Source organism: Tarenaya hassleriana, unplaced genomic scaffold (assembly GCF_000463585.1).
Source record: "Tarenaya hassleriana unplaced genomic scaffold, ASM46358v1 Cleome1, whole genome shotgun sequence".
NCBI lineage: Eukaryota > Viridiplantae > Streptophyta > Magnoliopsida > Brassicales > Cleomaceae > Tarenaya > Tarenaya hassleriana.
The window spans coordinates 2813619-2834220 of record NW_010960187.1 but is presented as its reverse complement, the minus strand read 5'-3'; the positions used below and the strand labels follow the sequence as shown (position 1 = coordinate 2834220).

Sequence of the window (20602 nt, the reverse complement as noted above, 5' to 3'; positions counted from 1 at the left end):
AGTTTAATTAAAAATATATATATTCAAACTTTTATATACATAAAAATTAGAAATATTCAAAAATTTATATGATTTTACTAATTTAACAGGGTACGTGAAGAATGTTTTAAAAATATTTAAAATCTATGTATTTGTATGTTTTAGGTTTGAAATCTACAAATTTATGAATCCCACCGGACCAAACTTTACCCAAAAAAAAAAGAAATATTAAAATACTTACTCTGTACCGTGGTCATCCCCGCACCTGATTGTTCCTCCCTCCCAACCAACGCAGAGAGCGCCATTTGCAAGCCTTCAACTTTTTTTTTTGTGTGTTCTTTCGTCAATCGTTTTCTTCACCTTCTCCAGCGATGTCATGGTTAGCTCGATCCTTGGCGAACTCGCTTCGTCTCGATGAAGAAGACGATGAGGAAGACGACAACCTCGAAAACGACGTCGTATCCGACAACACGCAATCTTCAACGCCAAGACGAGGAGATGCTCTGGGAAACGCGAATTTAATGGCGTCTTCACCGGAGGAGGAGGCTCGGGCGCATGGGGTGAAGGATGACCTGACGGAACTCGGACAGACCCTCACGCGGCAATGGCGGGGCGTGGCGAATTTTCTCGCGCCGCCTCCTGATGTTGTTGTTCGTGCAGGAGGAGGATCGTCTTTCAATCTGTCGGATTCGGGCTTCAATCGATCCCAACCTTCGGATCGGTCTGATTCGAGAATGGAGAGCGATTCGGCGATTGGAGGTAGGGTTGGGAGATTGGACACGGAGACAAGGGAGATGGTTTCGGATAATCATCCTTTCAGGTCGGAAGGAAAAGAGGATCGAGAGAAGGACGATGAATTTGAAGAAGTGGAGGAGGAGACAGAGACAGAGGAAGAGGAAGAGGAGATCGATGCGGTTGGTGTTACAGATGAAGTGCTTGCATTCGCGAGGAACATTGCAATGCACCCAGAAACTTGGTTGGATTTTCCTCTCGACCCAGATGAAGATCTCGATGGTATGTGATTCAGAATACAATAACCGCTGTATTGGGTTCTGCTCATCTGATTTTCAAGTTATCGCCTTTATCCATTCTCTTTGGGATGAATCAGCATGCTCGTGTCTCGAAAATGGTGATCCTGCAATTACACATCCAGGTTATGCTGTCCAAGATGTTCGGTTTTTCTCAATCTTAGTTTCATGTCTTGACCCTTTGCTACTTGCAAGTCTTGGGCCTAATTTGAATCTATGCCATTGTCTAGGTACAATATGAACAAGGGTTTGGGAACTTGGTTGAATACGAGAATGTTGTTTTGTTGGATCATCCCTCCAAAGCTCTAGTTCTAGAGAACTTGTTTAGATCTTCCTAACTTGGGCTGCATTAAAGTTTGGTTTTTCATTTTCTTGATTGTAGATTTCTTCATGTCTGATGCTCAAAGAGGGCATGCTCTAGCTATCGAGTGTCTTGCTCCGAGATTAGCTGCCCTCAGAATAGAACTTTGCCCATGCCATATGAGTGTAGGCTACTTCTGGAAAGTCTATTTCGTTCTCCTGCATTCAAGACTAAATAAGTATGATGCAGAGATTTTGTCTTCTCCACAGGTAAGCTTCTGGTTCTTATTCTTCTTTAATCCCATTATCTTCTGCAACTTTTTAGGCTGATGCTAAAGAATCGGTTTGTCGATGAAACAAGTTGGTCTAAAAGATTGATTAAAATGGGTGCTTGCAGGTGATGGAGGCGAGAGCGTTATGGATGAAGGAGCTTCAGAAACAAACGAACTCTGAAACCGACTGGTTTGGGAGAAGCGTTTCTTCTGTAAAAGAGAGTGGAGACACACGAGTTGAAGACCCTATTCCATCCTCATCCAACTACTACGCTCCTCCCGAGTTTCTGTCTCCTAGAATATATGCCTTTGAACCACCCTCCATCATGTCACAGCATGATCACGAGACAGTTAAATACATGTCTGAAAACACGGAAGCAGCAGCATTTATAGACAAGGCTGTAATAGAGGAAGAACCAGTCCATAAGACTGACAAAAGGGATATAACCTTCGGCCAATCACCCAAAGCCTGGCCACTGGCTTATGCAGGCTATGATGACGACAATGATGATGATGATGATGACTGGCCCGAAGAGGAAGATTCCACTTATGGTGGAACCATTAGGGCTTCCATGTTCACGGTGAACGAAGAAGAGGTGTCTTTTAGCGATCTTGAAGGGGATGACGATATCAGTAGCCTGGCTCTAAAATGTAAGATGATCTCGAAAGATACAGAACGGGAAAACAGCTTAAAAGCCTCGGGATAGTACCGAGGTCATTCCATCTGGGTTCTGAATTCTAACACGACGAGCAAAGGATGTTACTCTGGTCTTGTTCGGGAGATCAGAAGCATCGATACGGGGTTTTGGCTGAAGACAGTGTCTATTTAGCAACCTTTGTACATACCTAAAGGATGCTTGGTGAGTGTTGAAAGTGTGAATGGAAGTTTTGGTGAGTTTTTATTGTTTATTGGGAGCAATGTGATACAAAGTTGTCTTGTTCTTCATTCTCAGGAGAAAGAATGAAAAAAAAAAGATTCATACTTTTTGGTCTAATTGAATATATTTGGAAATATGCACAGAAACATGATTTGATCGAATATAACGAAAATACGTTTTAAATTCCATTTGAAGAGTCGATTTAGAAAGTTCTATAAATTTTTGGATTATAAAAAAAAAAGTTTTAAGTTTTTAAAATGGGAAATTTATTTGAACAAAATTTTGAGTTATCTTATTCAAAACTCTAAACTAACTATCACACTTATACGAAAAACACATTTTAAACTCTAGACTTAGTCATATTAAATCTAAAACTTTTATTAGAAATATAAAAAAAAAAATCTTCATCTTTAACTCATTTAAAATACATCATCAAATATTATTATTTACTTACATAAATATTGAATGGCAAAAATTCTATCTCGGAGATTATATCATTTTTTAGAAAAAAAAATGTATATTTCAATACTCTTAAATCAATTTCTTTTGTATGTTTATTTAATTTCAAAATTTATAATTTAAATTATTTTTAAATGTTTTTATCAATGAAAAATGCATCTTTTTTAATTAGGTGTGTTTATTGATTTATTTGTATTAGATATAAAATATGTAATAAAAGATTGTTTTCCTTTGAAATGTTTACGTGAGAGCATCTAAAAAATAGAAATTAATAGTTTTTTTTATGAGTTTAAAATATAAGATTTTTTAATAAGTCTAATAATTTAGAGTTTTTTTTAACAAGATTACTAAAAAGGTGGGCATTTGATTTGACCATGTTTCAAATATGTTAAACACTAAATAAGGGAAACAAAAACCTATAAATTTCATTATAAAAATGTGTTATATGAAACAAATATTTTTTATATTAAACGATTTCAATGCCGTAGATCTGGTAGTGGTTTAACCTCTAACAGATTTAATAATGCCTAACATTTAATTTTTACTTTATTATTTATGAATTCATATTTATCAATCATATTAATATGAATTATATGACACAAATCACTAAAACGACGACATTTTCTCTTTCATTGGTCAATCACTAAGAATAGAGAAAATGACATTTTCCTACACCAACTTTACAAAATGTGACCTTTTCCTACACGAATTTTTAATTTGACAAAAAACTACACCAAATTATCAAATGTGCCAAATTGATACACGAACTACCCAATTTAACTGCAATTTCCTACACAATCCGAAAACGGTGTTAAGTGTCCGTTAACCGCTGACGTGGCACGCCACGTGGCGGCTGACGTGGCACGCCACATAGATTTTTTGCCACATCAGCATGCCACGTCATATTTTTAAAAAAATTCCGAAAAAATATAAAAAAAAATTGATTTTTTTTTTAAATTTAAAATAAAATAAATAAACAGCAAAAAAAAATATACATATATATTCATATCTATATACAAATAAAAATATAAATATATATACAAAATAAAAAACATACACATATATATACAAACATCTATACAAATATATATATACATATACATACAAACAAATATATTTATATATACATATACATATATAAACACATATATATGTATATATACATATGCATATACATACATACATACATACAAAAAAAAAAAATCACACATATATATATATATTCATATCCACATACAAATACAAATATAAACATAAATACTTCTATTTATATATTTCTATATATATCAAATAAAAATATACACATATATACATGCATTTATACAAATATATATGCATATACATATATACAAGTATATTTATATATATACACATACATATATAAATACATATACATGTATATATATATATTCATATCTATGTACAAATACAAATATAAATATATATACTCCTATATATATATACTTGTATATTTTTTTATTTTGTATGTATGTATATATTTATATATATGCATGTGTATATGTGTATATATAATAAATATGTATTCATATACATGTATATGTATTTATATATATATGTATGTGTGTATATATAAATATACTTGTATGTATGTATATGCATATATATTTGTATAAATGCATGTATATATATATTGCTATTTATTTATTTTATTTTAAATTAAAAAAAAAATCGATTTTTTTTCATATTTTTTGGAATTTTTTAAAAAATATGACGTGGCATGCTGATGTGGCGAAAAATCTATGTGGCGTGCCACGTCAGCCGCCACGTGGCGTGCCACGTCAGCGGTTAACGAACACTTAACACCGTTTTCGGATTGTGTAGGAAATTGCAGTTAAATTGGATAGTTCGTGTATCAATTTGACACATTTGATAATTTGGTGTAGTTTTTTGTCAAATTAAAAATTCGTGTAGGAAAATATCACATTTTGCAAAGTTGGTGTAGGAAAATGTCATTTTCCCATAAGAACATGATTCGTCTTTACTTCTCATTCAAATGAAACGACGACGTTTTGGGACTGCCATGTCATCATTTCACATCCATACCTCCTTGAACCAATCAAAATCCGCCATTACCATTTCTTTATATCAACCGAAAAACAGATTTTGTCTTCTTCCCAACTTGCAGCTCCAATCGCAGGTTCGTATTCTCTCCCTGGTTTCTTCAAATTTCCTAAAAATTATTGATTTTTTATTCTCCTGCTTCTATCGATTTCATACGCACAAAATCTCCGATAAAATCCATTACCCGTTGATCTGATCTTCGCGCGTCCTAAGCCCAGTATAGGACCCGTCGAATCGTACAATCGAAACCCTAAATTTCGAGTTTTTGAAATCCGGTTCTGACCATTTTTGCAGTTTGATTCTCTATCTCACGATTCTGCTCGTTGGGTTTCTTGTTTTGGACTTCCTAATTTCCATGGATGTTCAATTGGTTGATAAAGCTTTGAGCTTTTCGAAGAGAAGAAGGAAATGGCTTGTTCTTCTAGCTGTTTGCGGTGTCTCTGGTTATGGGGTTTACAGGATTTACCATTTACCTTCAGTTTCGAGGAAGAGGAAGAGGTTGATGAAGCTCTTGGGAGCTATGTTTTCTGTGGCTGAATTAGTGTATGATTCTTCAGAGACTGTAAATGCTGTATCCAGAGATCTGAAGGAGTTCCTTCAATCAGATTCAGACGAGATTCCCAACAGTTTGAAGCAGATTTCGAAAATTGCTCGAGCTGAGGAGTTTGTGCAGTCTTTAGCCAGTGTTTCCGAGGGCTTCACCTTAGGGGTTCTTAGAGGTTATAGCTATGGATCTGAAGATCAGAAAGAATCAGGAAATGGGCCCTCGGATTCAAATTTTACTGATAGAGTGGTGGACCGAATGTTTTCACCCGCTGGAAGCGGATTTGTTTCCGCTGTTGTTGGTAGCTTTGCTAGGAATTTGGTTTCTGGGTTTTACTCAGACAGTGGATCGATTGAGGAGAACGGGAAGCAATATGATATGAGTTCCTCTGATGTGCCCTGGTGGGTTAATGCCCTTTACAACGAGAAATCTAAGGAGCTCATGGCAGAATGTATCGAAAAGTTTGTGAGCACATCGGTAGGGATTTACCTTGACAAGACGATGCATATCAACACATACGATGAGATCTTTGTTGGACTGACAAATCCGAAGCATAGAGATGATATGAGGGAGATTCTTGTCTCTGTCTGCAATGGAGCTGTTGAAACTCTTGTGAAGACATCTCATACTGTCTTGACGAATCCAAGTTCCAACTCTTCAAGCGAAATCATGGAGGAAAGAACAAAACTTTCGCCACGGAAGCACAACGAAAATGGGGGATGGTTAGATTCTGTCAAGACCACAATGGCCGAGCCAAGAAACAGGAAGTTTGTGTTCGATTTGACGGGAAGGGTAACGTTTGAAACAGTAAGATCGATGGTTGAGTTCTTGTTATCAAAGCTCTTTGAATGTTTCAGAAGAAGTTCCCGAGCTCTAGGGGATGAGATTATGGACAGGGGACGTCAAGTTATTGCCTTTGTCAATGCAAAGTCTTCGGTCATCGTCACCATTTTCATTGCACTGTACCTTCACGTTTTCAACACCAAAAGGGTTCTAATGGCAGCTTAAGCTCAACTCAAGGATTCTTGCATCATTACAGAGGTATCTACCACATGCTTCATGTTTTGATTTTGTTGCAGGATCTGGATCTTGTATGTAATAAAACATTTGTATATATATAAACAAAAAATCAAGAAATGTGGGCATACATATATTCAAATACATGAATTATTTCAATTTAAAAAATGGGATTTTTTTTGGCTGTTCTTGGTAACTCTCTACACAACTGGCCATTACAATGAATAATCTCAGGTTCTGTCTGTAAAACATTCCATAAGTGATATCTAATAATCTCTGATTCTCCTGTTTGCCCATCTTTGCTCTTGCATCCCACAGTATATTATTCCGCATAATTAATTATTCATTTCCCCAACTTGGTAATATAATTATTCCCACTAATTGATAATATTATTTTAATCCACACTTTTATCACTGGTGGTCTCACTTCATAATTAAAAACTGTCATGGCCGCAGATTCGTGATCTATAGGATTAGGAACTGTTTATTCTTATTTTTTTACCATTTCATAGCTAAAATCCAATTATATTTAGAAATTAATATTTTAAACAGAATTATCATACCAAATATAACTTATTCATATTTTCACAAAATTAAAAGTAACAACCATGAATTTATGTTATATATACACATATATGCGTATTTTTGGCATAGAATACCGTATTAAAAAAACACAAAAAAAATAAGTTTATTAAATAAAATTATAAGATTATTATTAAAAGCATATATGCTAACAATATGCTCTTATGATTCGAATTTTTTTAGCAAAATAATAGGGTGTGATAGGTTCTTAGGAAATTTGTTTCAATTTAGTTAAATACTCTTCATTGAAGAGAGGTTTTTGTAATTAACACCAAATTTTCAAGAAATGTACTAAACTAGATAAATTTTAAAAAAATGATTTAGAATTATTATTTTTACTTTTCTACAGCGAAGACAAAAATAAAATGTTAAAGAAAAAAAACTAACTCGATATTTTTATCCCATTGGTTTCACATCATTGTTATTACTCCATTCGTTTCAAAATAATTGTGGTTGTAGGTTATTTCACATTTTTTAAAAAAAGATAGAAAAAGTCACATATACCTTTATTTAATGATAAAAACAATGTTATCATTAATAATTTATTAGAATTTAATAGGGATAAAATTGTACACTATTGTAAAAAAATGTCTTGAAAATGTAGAATGACAAATATTTTGAAACATGAAAAATAATCTAAAACTATAAATATTTTGAAACGGATGGAGTATATCCTTAGCAAATGCATGTAACATAGAGTTTGATAATTAGAACATGAGACATAAAATACCAAATGCATACAGAAATCATTAGGGACTAATTAATTAATTAGTTAATTAGGGCTTGATTTTGGTGGGTGTCCTTGAGTGTAGATATAATCCAAATGAGCTGCCAATGTTTTCTTCATCAGACACTCCTCCTTGCCAATTCCTTCACACCTTTCTTCCACATCCATTCCCTTCATTATATATACCAAATTAAATTCAAAAATTAAATCGTCAATAGCTATACGACTTTAGAATAAAATTTTCCATATTTGTTTCAATTGTTGTACAAGATTACGGCACATAAAATGATCACAAAATTGAACCACGAGCAATCTTGAAATTAATATCAATTTTCATCACTTAGACAATGGGTGGATTATTCTGTACGAATTTAGAATTAATCTTAATTTGTTTTTTTAAACATTATCAAAAGCGATACGATCAATAAGAAAAACCGGAACCCGAAAAAAAATATTTGCGACGGATTCGACGGCCTCCGGTCTTGCGGCCGAAGCAATAACCAAGAAGCTTAGAACAAGGGTTGCGACAATAAGAGTTCTTGTCTTCGGCATAGTTTCTTTGCTTCTTGTTCTTGTTTGTCTTTGGGGATTGCGTGTGGGATTACAGCAAATAAATTGGCAGGATAAATATGTATTTTTGGTAATAAATTTAAGTTGTGCAACTAATTAATCAATGAATTCATTGAAATCAATCTAGTGGATGATTATAATTAATTTATTCAAGTAAACTGTGCTTAAATAAACTATTTGAGATTTGAAAAATCTGTACTCCATTAATTCTCGTCCATTTCTATCGGATTACAATTTATTTTAGATATTGTTTTTAGAGATAAATCATAAAATGATTTTTTTCCTGTTATTTTGTTATTCGCCGGCCTTTGATTTCTGGTAATTAATCAACATATATTTTCCAATAAAGGAAAATTTTCATTGATACCATTAATCTGTCATTGATTCTTTGAATTTGACAAATGATTTCTCATCATTATTCAAAACATTTTTTTACCAATAATTGTAATAAAAACATAGCCAAAAAACTCTTTTTTCGTAATTTCTTCTATATTACTATAATTGAGCTCATATTATTCATTCGGATATTTATAATATAAAAAAAGATTCGTTACTACAACATATATATTGCAAGCATCATGAACCTATCTATGTATATTGGAAAGCATCATGAAACCTTGCATGCCCATCTTGTAAAAAAAAAATATTTTCGTATGTTATTAGATTATATAACATATATAAAATGATTTGTCAATCCAAATAATGTAAATAAATAAATAAAGTAAAAATATATATATATAGTATTATGAGACACAACCCCACATTATAGGTCGCATCATTGTTCCCATCATAGTTTATTTGTTATTTTCTTTATAATATAAACATTGATTTGCATGTGTTTACTCGTATAATTGTATTCTTTTGTATCCTACATATCCCATATATTCTGTACGTATTATATACTTTGGTATCCTATATATATCTATATATATATATCATAAAACAGGCGCTGTTACGGTACATGTAAAAATAATATTATATTGAGAATTTGGAAAAATATAGTTTCAAGATGTAAAAAAAGAACATATATTTTTTTCGAGATCGGCACTTATATATTTAGTTCCTTTGAAATATGCAAAACAAAATCAATCAAAATGAATATAAAGAAAAACAGATAATTTAATAAATTAGTACAATATAAAACTAATTGGAATAAGATACACAAATAATTGAAAAAAAAGAAGAAAAAACGCTAATTTTTTAAAAACAAAAATTTTTATAGTAAAAATCGAATGCTCTGTTAGAAGAAAGCCAATTTTTCGGGATATTCTCTTATAATCGAATGCTCTGTTATATACACATGCATAAGCAGCATAACTATATCGTGTACATGTTTCTCTTTAAATACAAATACCTTTAAAAAAAGAAGAAGAAATGTAATACGGTAGAAGTGGAAAAATAAAATTGTTTAAATATCATTTACCAAAAGTGCCTTTTTTAATATAAAAAAAAGGAAGGGCAAAAAAGGAAAACATCATAGGTTTCTAACAATGGTAGTGAAAGTTTGAACCCTTTTAGTAATGGCAGATTTATCATCCTAATTTCTATAAGAATAGGCAAAGGACAAAACCGTAATTATGTCCGACCATTATAGCTTTACATGATTACATCACACATGCTCTTGCGTACGTATGTGTGTATTTAGAACAAAAAAACAAAAAAAAAACACACTCATAAAAGCAGCGAGATGTCACCATGATACATACATCTTGAACACTTTCAAGCTTCCTCTCTCTCTCTCAAGGGAAAAAAAAAAAAAACAAGAAGATCAAGAACAAGAACAAGAACAAGAACAAGAACACACGTTGGGTTCCATGGCGGCGGCATCCACGGCCTCATCATCGTCGAGCTGTTCGAGCTTCTTCGGAATCGGCTGCGGAGGCACGACGACGGAGCCGGCGAGGCAGAGATCCGCCGGAGAAAGGAGCCACCGCGGCGGAGGAGGGAGGCTGGTCGACGGAGTGGGGGCGTGGGTGGTGAACGGATTCGCGGCGGCGTTCTTCGCGTCGCTGGAGAGGCTCTCCTGCATTAGGATCAGTACCCACGAGGACGACGACGGAGACGACGCAGACGACGTCGTTCCGTTGATGCGCTACGAGACCGCCGCCAGGAGGAGGAAGAACAAAGGTAAGGCCTTCAAGAAGAACTCTGGATCGTTTCTTGATGACTGAATCTCGATTTTTCCGGTGATCCAAAATTATATATTTAAAATCTCATATTTTTACTTTCCGTTTTAATTTCTTCTATAAGGGGAACCATATAATATATGAGCTGAAGGCTGGTGAGCTAAGAAGAATACTTTCCTGTCTATATATATGTATATGATATAATGTATTTTTTTTATTTCCCTTGGTTCTGAAATACGACGACATGGGCACCACCTGAGATGAATTGAGTTTGATTTGATTACTATGATTATCACTATATATTATATAGATCTTCAATTCAAATTTTGACTCAAATTTTATTAGAATACTGTTAGTTTAATTTTGGGTTTTGTTTGTTTAATTTAATTTTAAAAAAAATGATATCGAATCTGTTTTAAGTTGAATCTAGATTGAATTTAGTGATTCAGTTGTATTCGACTGATAACCAGATTATCCACACTAATTATGATAATTTTACAACAACAATAATAATGATAATGATAATGATAATAATAATAATAACAAGTGGGTGGAGAGAAAAAAGAAGCTTTAGTTTTTAATTATACAAAATAATTTTGCTTTTTTTTTTTATTTGTTTTGTATTACCTCGTGATCATGGACCATCATTGTGTTTCCCTTTTACCTTAATCTCGTGCTGTGGCTTCACTTCAGATGCTTCACCCTATAGCCTTCTTTATGAACTGTTGTTCTTTTTCACATTGAAGTGACAGACAAAGCGATTAAGAGAATCCAATGAAATTAACACGGCTATTTAACACTTGATTCAGTGATTAAGACCCCGCTATTAGCAATAATCACATCATCTAATCTCTTATTATTAGAGCAGCAAAAGAACAATTCCAATCAAAAGCCAAGCAAATGGGTACTCGAAAAATCTAAACTTGGAGACACCCTTCAGATCAGATGTGGATAAAATTGAAGTTTGCATTAATACAACCTAAGAATCTCAAGGGGAAAAGCATAAACATTTCAAAGCCTCTCGCCAAACCATTCTCAATTCATAAGCAGTAGTTCAAAGAATCTATCTAACAACACTTTTGGCATAAGGAAGAATCTCAGCACACACTGTTGAAAAAAATTATCTTCCTACAACGCAAAGATAGGTTATCTATTGCAGCTATATGAAAACATGTTTGATTAGGGTGGAAATGCTTAAGAAGATTATAAATCATTGACTTACCAACAGAAGAGAATTACTGGATTTCCCCATCTTCACCAACCTCTCCATCCTCAAGCTCGTCATTACCGCTTCTACGGGAAGTGTCCCGATAATCCTTCTTGTGTCTTTTATGCCTACTTTCACTGTCTGATTGGGGCGAGTGTCCATGCTGCCAAATAAGCAGTTTGCAAGAAATTTAATAATGTTATCTTTGCAACTAAGGGATTTGAACCTTAGCAAGGACAAGAAAAGACTCTGGGTGTGTAACCTTTCTTGATTTTTTGCGGTCACTTCCATGTTTCCGGGACTTCTTGGACTCTTCTCTGTCGTCCCTATCAGAACTTACATCGTCGTCGTCATCAGAATTATGGTGTCGTCTCCTATGTCTTCTGTCTCTGTCTTTTCCCTTCCTTTTGTCATCTTTGTGGCCTTCCGTCATATCTGCATTTTCGCCATCTGAGTCTTCTCTTCTACTTCTCTCTTTTCCTCTACCCTTTTCGCGTTCTCTCTCTTTTTCTTTTCTCTCCTTTTCCTTCTCCTTCTCCTTCTCCTTCCGTTTCTCTTTCTCTTCCCTCTCTTTCTCTTTCCTCATCTGCAAATTCCCAAACCACTAAAAGTCTTTAGATTTTCTGAAAACCGATTTAAAAGCGAAGGTTTATTCAAGACAAATAGCATAACATGACAGTATTAAGCTACCAATCATGAAACCTCTTCCTGTGTAGTCAAAGTAGAAGAGAAAACAAAATGCAATATCTGTCATACTTTAGCATACCTTAGCCCTACAGATTATTAGGCCACCAGAAACACACAGACATTGTTTAACCCTATGGGAATAAGGTCACCAATGGACACAAACCGGACCGCAGCTTGTGTTTGTTGGATAAAATCTGAAGTTCATCAAACTATGGTAGCATTGAACAGGAAACCCACAACAAAAATTCAAAGCTCATTTTATGTGATATTGTATTAATCAACTAGCAATAAATATACAGGATACCTTTTCTTCCTCACGCTTATGTTCCTTTTCTTTAACCTTTTCCTGCAAGGTCAGTATGTATTCTTCAAAAATCCCTCTGCAAGCATTTTCATCTCCAATCAATCTGATACAAGACGGAAGCATGAATAAGGAATAAAGAACAAAGACTATCCAGCAGGCACAACAAAAACAAGCTTGCTCAAAGAACAAGTGTTTACCTGTACTCTTCACTTTCTTCAAATAGTGATTTGCTATCTTCCCAAGTTGAAGTAGCAGTTATTTCCTAAAAGAACAAATGTGACTAGTGATGTACTGAATCTAGGCAGCAAAAAAATAGAGGAAAAACGGATTCAGCAGAGCTGAGTTTATACCTTAAAAGTATTCAGCAATTTGGTGAAATCTTCGGCCAAATTCTGACGTTTTCTAGCCTCTTTTTCTTCTTTTTCCTTTGCTCTCTCAAGCAAATCATCATATACAAGCTGATAAAGAAGGTAAACCGCAAAGTTAAAACCTCTTCAAAATGACCACTAATTTTTTTTCTCTCCATCTGCCCCACTTTTATTCTTGCACAAGTGCCACGAATTGCTTATATTGTAGTTTGACATTTCTGTCAAAAGTTTAGATCATTAATAGCACACGGTTAAAAATCTTTGGACTCACTTTATATCTAAATGAGAAGTTTTATCAGAAAATCGTTTGTATTGATCCACCTATCTGTTAGTGCTTAACATACGTCTGACTCTATTGTCTCATACCTTGAGATTAATGTCTGATATTGGTTGAGAACTGAGATCCTCCAAAACAGAAGATTTGAAGTCTTCAAATGTCCGTGAGGAGACCATGGAAATCTAATACATAAAAGGATTAGAGGGAAGGCCTAACAAATGTAACATAAGGAAGTACAACAAAATGCCTTAAGACTCACCTTCTTGGACTTCATAGCATCCTTTGTACGGTTTTTATCGTCATGATACTGCGAATTGTGAGATAAAAAAAAGTTTGACCTTTCACAACTTTCAAATTCATGCAAAGCTAAAATGATCAAAACCCAGAAACAGGAATGTGATATATACTCTGCTCTACTCCAAATACCTGTTTCTCTAATTCTTCTATCACATCTTCAAACAAGTCCTTTGGAGTGGAACCAGAGGTATTAGATGCAACAGCTTGGTACTGGGGCAAATCTTTAACCTGCAAACAATTAAAAAAATTAAGTAGAAGAATCCTACTCCGATTATACACACACACATACAACTATATAACAATAAAGACAATATAAGTCAATCACCTTCATGCAATAATCCCGCCAGTAAGTTTTAGCAGTAAAATCGCCAGATGCAACATGTTCTTCCATTATTGAACGAAATGCATCACGATTTTTTCTCTCAGCCCGCCTAATTTGTTCCTAGAAGCAGATGGCAATATGACAATATAAACACGAGACATAATAAGAAAAACATTCATGTGGTCACAAGTTCACAACCATGATATTGATGATTGATCTTACTTTCTCTACCCTCTTGTGTTCCTCCTCTTCCTTCTCCAGGTCAAGAATGTATTCCTGTAATTAACCAATATTAGAATAAGATTCTATTACGGCAAAACTTAAAGATGAGGTTGCTCACCTCATAACCAATCAGACGATCTATCTTTTCAAGACATGAGCATCTTTCATCATCCTCCAGTTGATCTTGAACTTTCCGCCATTGTGAAGTAACCTTTAGACAGGTGCGACAGAAAGCATTCTGATAAGATCGATGAATAAAAAAAAGTACATAAACAATCAATTGCTGCTCAAACAGTGATATACCTTGATAAAATCACAGGCCTCAAGAAACTTTCGGTATTCAGCCATGTTTCTTCGATGTTCCTCTACAGCCTTTTCTCTTTCCTGCAGATTAAGTTCAATAATTATGACCTAATAAAACCATAAGGTTGCCTGTTATATGGTAAGAACAGATCCCATTCTCTATGGCAGAGACTAAAAAGCCATCCTGCTGGCTCCTGTTATATAACTTACAGTCCACCTGTTGCTCGCCATAACAAAGACCTATAGTCCTATGATCACAGCATGCTATAAAAGCACCATCCGGACAACAGAAATGATCATGAGAAAATTTCATTTTTTTCCCGTGCTTTCATTTCTCAAGCATCCCTTGCTTTCAGTGGCAGTGTTCTACACCACAGAAGTATTATCAACTCCCAACAGTTATCAATACACATGGATGTGCAGCTGTAGAAAGCAAGTTTCCTAGAATGCCAAACTATTACCTTCTTCTCGAGTTCCAAAATGTAATTGTCAAAAAGATTTTCACGATCCCTTGTGCGTTCAACTGCTTTAAAGCGCTCATCAATTTCAAACAAACTTACAGCTTTGCTGATGAAGAAAAGTACCAATTAGAGCATACCCTTATACATAAAATACAAAAGTGAATACAAAACCCAAACATTCTGCAACAAACTGAAAGCCAAACCTCCATTTCATTGCTGATGTAAGTTCTTCACACTCCTGAGGACAAGAATTGCAATAAATGAGAAATGAGCACCATACTAAACAGGCCAGATAAATAACACCAGAAACAGAAATTTAACTTTGAGAACACATACTTCTAACATCTTGACAAATGTTTCCCGAGCTTTCTTCTGCCTCATTCGTCTTTCCTCAGCTTCAACCTTTTTTCTTTGACCCAGATACTGATACATGACATTCAACAATTATGTGTAAGCATAAAGCTGCTAAAACATCAATTGTCAGGTAGAAGAAACAAACAGCAAGGACAGCGGAATGCAACTTGTGAATGGGTTTATCAAAACTATTTGTGCCACATACCACAAAACTAATAAGCTGTGTACCTCGTTAAAAGCCTGTTTCCGCTCACCAACTGTCCTCAAAGCACCGTATCTTCTATCATTAACAATCTCTTTCATAGTCTGATAAGATAAAAGTCAACAATGAAGCAATTCAGCACATATATATCGGCTGTACACGAACAATCACATTATAAACAAGCATATCCATCCACGTTACCTGTTCCCAAGTCCAGTCAGAATGAACATTTACAGATTCCAAAAGAGACTTAAAGGCAGCCTTTGCCTCCTAGAAAAGATAAACCAAGGGTAAGACAAGAGTAATATTACCAAATGATCAGTTCATATATTTTACCAGCTTCATTGACTGAATCCATGGCGATATTTCCCTTGTATGTTATATGTTATCAAACCACTATTGTTGCTACAGCTAAAACATATTTAAGCTACATGATCCTCAGGAGGAAGAAAACGGGAGGGGCAATCACCTGCTTAGTAGCATATACCAAGGGTTCCTCCCCATTTACTTTGCCTCCAGCAGGTGCCAAATTGGTTTTGCCATTCACTGCAATCCCCTTATTCTCAACCTGCCAAAATGTTATAGGTATTAAGATAAAATACCAAAGGAATTGCATTTTACACACGATAATCACGACTTAGTGACCGGTGTTTTGTGAAAACAAAAATCAGAGCAGATAATATTGACATCCCTTATATGAAGGGCAAGGAAGAGAGGTAAACAGATGAGAGAAACTAAAATAAATTTTACAAGCAAAGCCATGCCTCGATGTTGTGTGCTGGAACTCCACAATTAGAACCAGCTGCACCCTGAGACGCTAAATTATCTGCTTTCCTGTTAAGAAGTGCACATCAGCTAAATTTAGAGACCTCCTTAAGCTTTATAATCAGTAAACAACTACCCAAAAGCTAAAAACACACGTTGAAGCAGGCCCGGTATCACTTGTTGCAGCAGATGTTGGAGTAATGGGAGCCACAGAGGAAGGATGACTGACAGTTACAGCCATTGAAGTTGGAACAGGGCTAGCAGACTGTGCAGGTAATGTCACGGAGGCGCTGGGAACAACGGAAGTGACAGCTGTGCTAATTGCCGGATCAGATGAAAATGCAGCAACTTGGGGCTCGGAAGTAGTTCCAACTTCTGACTGGGATCCCTGTGCAACAGCTCGCTGGCCCAGGTCACGAGCTAGCTGCATAAATAGCCCAGTTAAATGCGGGCTTACACAGAGGGAGCAAGGAAAGAAGAGAGCGAGGATGAAACCTCAAACCTTCAGTTCTTCAGGAATTGTCCACTTAGACTCCTTTGTAGCCTTGTTATAGTAATACCTGAAAAAATATGAAATGTTAGAACCAATAAATTGGACACAATGATAGAAGGTGCTTGTGCAAACAAAAGACTTGCAGAAAAATACAGATGCATACTTTCTTCCTTCGGGTGTTGAGAATTCCTTCCATACAGTGGATGCATCAGCCCTCTGTTAAAAAAAGGGAGATTTTAAATCATATAAAAACCAGAGAGAACTGTGAATAGATAGGGCATGTTATAATGAATCAACTAAATCATTATCTAAATAAAACCAGAACGAAATTCTAAATTAAATGGGTAGAAAAAAAGACAATAAAATGCATGAACCTGTCCTCGACAATGAGTATAACAACCTACTTCGGGAGCTGCAAAAAACTTTGCTCATGAAACCACGAGCAACTGAGCAAGAAGTTAAGCACCCATCTTCCATGTTAATTTCATAGACCAGTTTATTCCAGAATGCAAACCTGTCTAGCTATAAATTGTTGGCTTGCCAAAATCGAACCTTATCCAAATCTTTAATTACTTAAGATACATCATTGCCAAAAACGTTAGAGAAGTAATCCACAAACACTTCACCAAATCAGAGAGCAATGCAAACTATACCAGAAAGGGCACAAGGACTGGAACTCAAACAGCACCAACACCAATGATATATTGCATTGTCAATCTCAACATGACTATAAAATTGCTACACAGGGTTCAAACAAGAAAAGGAAAAAAAATAAAAAAGATATGCATATCTACAATGGGTGCATGTCTAAACATTAATGATTCCTCCTCCATGCACCAAAAGAATAATGAGACACAGAAACATGGCTTTCACTCAGAGCAAACCAGAAAAGTCATTACCAAAAGAAATCATCCCCCAAACGACAAACTGGCAGAAAATAACAAAGAAAACATTGCCTGATTTGATACAGTGAAAGCCGCCTTCAAATGAGCACATAGCAGTTGTTAAATATCCCCAGATTTGCCATGGCCTCTACAAACAGTGTCGAAAAAGAATATGCAAATGAAGGATAATGCAAATGAGACAATTATATTCATGTGAAGAATGCAGCATTTTTTTTAACAACAATGAAATATAACATCACAGCAAACTAAAAGCAGAGGTATGCCTTAAAAATCATGCAGGATGAATGTTATCTGAGAAGACTTGCTATTTTTGAACTCTCACCTCGAGTGGTGTCATCAAATCAAGAGGTTTCTCCCAACTTGATTGTTTAGTCCGCTTATTGTAATAATACCTACAAAGACAAACATTTCTCAGGGAGGAGCAGTGAAATAAAATCATCTGAAAGATCCCAGCAGCGAAATGCATGGCCACTAGAAATATAAACAAACACATGGAGGAAGATATCAAAGGCTTCAAAAGAGAAGCTTAACTACGAACTATGTGCTGTCAATTAATTATCAATTCCCAATTAAACATGTACTGTTACTTAGTTAGGCTTAAAAAAATTACATATAGGAATATAATCAGCCTAAATCTAGAGCAGAAATTCAGGTATATACTTTCTTCCGTCAGCAGATGTATGCTCCTGCCACTCAGATGCGGATGCGGACTGTGGAGTCAGGCTTGCCTAGTATTCAGAACAGGAAAAAATATACAAAAGAAGAAACAAAGCAGTTGAGTCATATAGAAAGGCTGCAAGAGAAGCTGCACACAACATATCGAAAACAAAGATAGAAACAAAGTACGAGGGTGCCCATTTAGGACAAACCATGAAAAGAATTTGCTTAAAAAGTTGAAGCTACATTCTTAATTTGATACAGCCAAATAAGTTGAGGAACTTTATATTGAAAAGTAAAATTTTAGAGAGAGAAATACAGAAAATAAGATAGAGACGCGATAAATGATAAAATGCATATCAGTAGTAACTCCAGTTATTCTATAACAGCAGACTTAGCAAAACTGACCAATTCATGAATTCTATAATCCATGCCGCTATAGATGATACCAATACTCAAATGTAACATGGATTCTCAGTTAACTAAAATATGACTTTAAGCTTGAAAACGGGGATAGAAATGTATACAAGTCAGGAAACAAACATCTTCCATGGGCTCGGTTAAATATACTACTTAGACTTACTGGCTCAGTAGAAGCGTTGACTGGTGTTTGTTGACCAGTCTGCTGTACGGGTACAGGTGTTGTACTTTGACTTCCAGACGCAGCCCAAGTCTGTGGTGCTTGTTGACCAGCCACAAGCACCTGAGGAGCTGGTTGGATTTTGGGTTGTGCTTGTTGCTGACCATAAGAAGATAGCAGAAACTTCGACTACAAAAACCCAAGTAAAATAACTAAGCAAAAAATGAAAGGTCATCTCAAAGCAGAAAAATAAGTAAAACGGCAGAAATCTCACCGGGTATGAAGGAGCACCATAGCCTCCCATCATATGAGTGTTTGGCTGTGGTTGAGTAGATCCAGATGTAAGAGGCCTGTTTGTTTGAGTGTATGGGACTGATACTGCATGTGACGAGGACGTAATATGCCCAGGCTGACCTGGTCTCACTGGAAAGAGCTGCTGCATTGGCTGAGAAAACTGTGGAGGCTGACTTTGAACAACTGGCATCCCGGCATTTGGATGTACATGTCCGAAGGAATGAAAAGGCTGCGAAGCTGCTGGAACAAAAGGCTGATTCTGTTGTCCGGGAACCATCGGTCGAAACTGCAACAGAAAAGGATTCACGATGAAATACAATACAATAAATCAGAAAGTAAGAAGACAAAAGGAAGAACAAGGTCTAGCTCAAGTGTCTTTACATAAAATAAAAATTTAACAAGGCAAAAGGGTAATCTTACCTAAACCCATATAAAAAGCAACTATATCTGTAAGAAAGACAACCAACTAAAGATCTCACCAAAGAAAATTTCAGTCACCAACAGAAACCAATTCTATGAGTTTTGGTGAGTGGTGACACCAATCTCAAACAAGATCTCACTTCTACAGCTATCAGACAACAAGACACGAATATAAAGCTCAAAGTTTCACTAAAACATTGGGAATGCATTAAAAAGTTTCTAGGATTACGGTATATCATGATTCTAACAGTAAGACACAAACCGGAACAATTACTGTCAAGCCCGTTAGAGTTCACCGTCGTAAGACTAAAAAAAGAAAGCATCTTTTCCAACCTGAGCACCGGAAGATTGCGGAGGGTTGTTCGCCATTCCTAACGATCGAGCTTCCTCTTCAAATTAATTGCTTAATCTGAGAAAGAAAAAAACTACGGAAGAAAAAAAGTTTCAGAATTTCAGACGAAATTGTCAAATTCCACGAACATGGCGTTCGCTTCAAGCACGAGTAAATGCTCGTAGGGGGGAAATGCTCAAACACTAAAAACAAGAACAGTAAAACCCTAATCAGCACTGCATAAAGGTAAAAACGCAGCATACCGGGAAGAACTAGAGATTCTTCGAATTCCAAATCCGAAGACGAACACCTCCAGTAATCTAATGTGTCGCAAGAATCCAAACCCTAATTCAGGAGAAAACTCGATGAGAGACACGAGCAAAACTCTTCGCGATTTGCGAAGAACCCAGCAACGGTCAGAAGCAAGCAAGAAACATGGACACGCAAGAAACGTCAAGGAGTGTCCATCTCAAAGACAGAAACGTCATGTCTGCCGATCCATCCCCTTTATATATTTTTGGTTTGGAAATTTAACGCACAAAAAAAATATATTTGAACTTTAGTGCTTGTTTTATAGTTTAAAGTTATA

General features: G+C 35.4%; 3 protein-coding genes across 9 annotated transcripts; 2 read left to right on the top strand and 1 right to left on the bottom strand.

The window, feature by feature from the left end:
- Positions 1-253: 253 nt before the first annotated feature.
- On the top strand, positions 254-2574 carry LOC104807058. The gene is made up of 3 exons (XM_010532170.1): positions 254-993; positions 1390-1577; positions 1705-2574. Exons 1-3 carry the CDS (start codon positions 351-353, stop codon positions 2284-2286), a joined length of 1413 nt encoding a protein of 470 aa, XP_010530472.1. The 5' UTR covers positions 254-350; the 3' UTR covers positions 2287-2574.
- A 2431-nt stretch (positions 2575-5005) lies between these two features.
- On the top strand, positions 5006-6839 carry LOC104807051 (protein PHLOEM PROTEIN 2-LIKE A10-like). Its single transcript, XM_010532166.2, has 2 exons — positions 5006-5074; positions 5293-6839. Exon 2 carries the CDS (start codon positions 5354-5356, stop codon positions 6548-6550), a length of 1197 nt encoding a protein of 398 aa, XP_010530468.1. The 5' UTR covers positions 5006-5074; positions 5293-5353; the 3' UTR covers positions 6551-6839.
- Positions 6840-11120: 4281 nt separating this feature from the next.
- LOC104807020 (pre-mRNA-processing protein 40A-like) lies at positions 11121-20503 on the bottom strand. Of its 7 annotated transcripts, none has more exons than XM_010532138.1 (29): positions 20277-20501; positions 20016-20107; positions 19243-19548; positions 18972-19157; positions 18392-18459; positions 18054-18123; positions 16990-17042; positions 16836-16893; positions 16489-16757; positions 16333-16402; positions 16038-16136; positions 15770-15838; positions 15595-15672; positions 15349-15435; positions 15216-15250; positions 15013-15118; positions 14552-14632; positions 14367-14459; positions 14249-14302; positions 14030-14146; positions 13834-13932; positions 13667-13714; positions 13497-13589; positions 13113-13220; positions 12960-13024; positions 12763-12865; positions 12034-12375; positions 11787-11934; positions 11121-11294 (listed from the first exon to the last, which is right to left on the bottom strand). In XM_010532138.1, the coding sequence occupies exons 2-28, from the start codon at positions 20049-20051 to the stop codon at positions 11800-11802; spliced, it is 2928 nt and encodes a 975-aa protein (XP_010530440.1). In that variant the 5' UTR covers positions 20052-20107; positions 20277-20501; the 3' UTR covers positions 11121-11294; positions 11787-11799. The 7 variants fall into 7 exon arrangements, 5 of the variants coding, with proteins under 5 accessions (XP_010530440.1, XP_010530454.1, XP_010530448.1 ...); XM_010532152.2 differs by having other exon boundaries at positions 11122-11286; XM_010532146.1 differs by lacking the exon at positions 11121-11294 and adding an exon at positions 11504-11692.
- Positions 20504-20602: the final 99 nt, after the last annotated feature.

Excerpts from the sequence above, each read along its gene's own strand:
- LOC104807051 (XM_010532166.2), top strand. The coding sequence starts at position 5,354 with ATGGATGTTCAATTGGTTGATAAAGCTTTGAGCTTTTCGAAGAGAAGA.
- LOC104807020 (XM_010532138.1), bottom strand. The coding sequence starts at position 20,051 with ATGGCGAACAACCCTCCGCAATCTTCCGGTGCTCAG. Across the intron at positions 18,460-18,971 it reads TCAACGCTTCTACTGAGCCA|GCAAGCCTGACTCCACAGTC; the intron begins GTAAGTCTAAGT and ends TCTGAATACTAG. Across the intron at positions 15,436-15,594 it reads GGAAACAGGCTTTTAACGAG|TATCTGGGTCAAAGAAAAAA; the intron begins GTACACAGCTTA and ends GTCATGTATCAG.
- LOC104807058 (XM_010532170.1), top strand. The coding sequence starts at position 351 with ATGTCATGGTTAGCTCGATCCTTGGCGAACTCGCTTCGTCTCGATGAA. Across the intron at positions 994-1,389 it reads CCCAGATGAAGATCTCGATG|ATTTCTTCATGTCTGATGCT; the intron begins GTATGTGATTCA and ends TCTTGATTGTAG. Across the intron at positions 1,578-1,704 it reads AGATTTTGTCTTCTCCACAG|GTGATGGAGGCGAGAGCGTT; the intron begins GTAAGCTTCTGG and ends GGGTGCTTGCAG.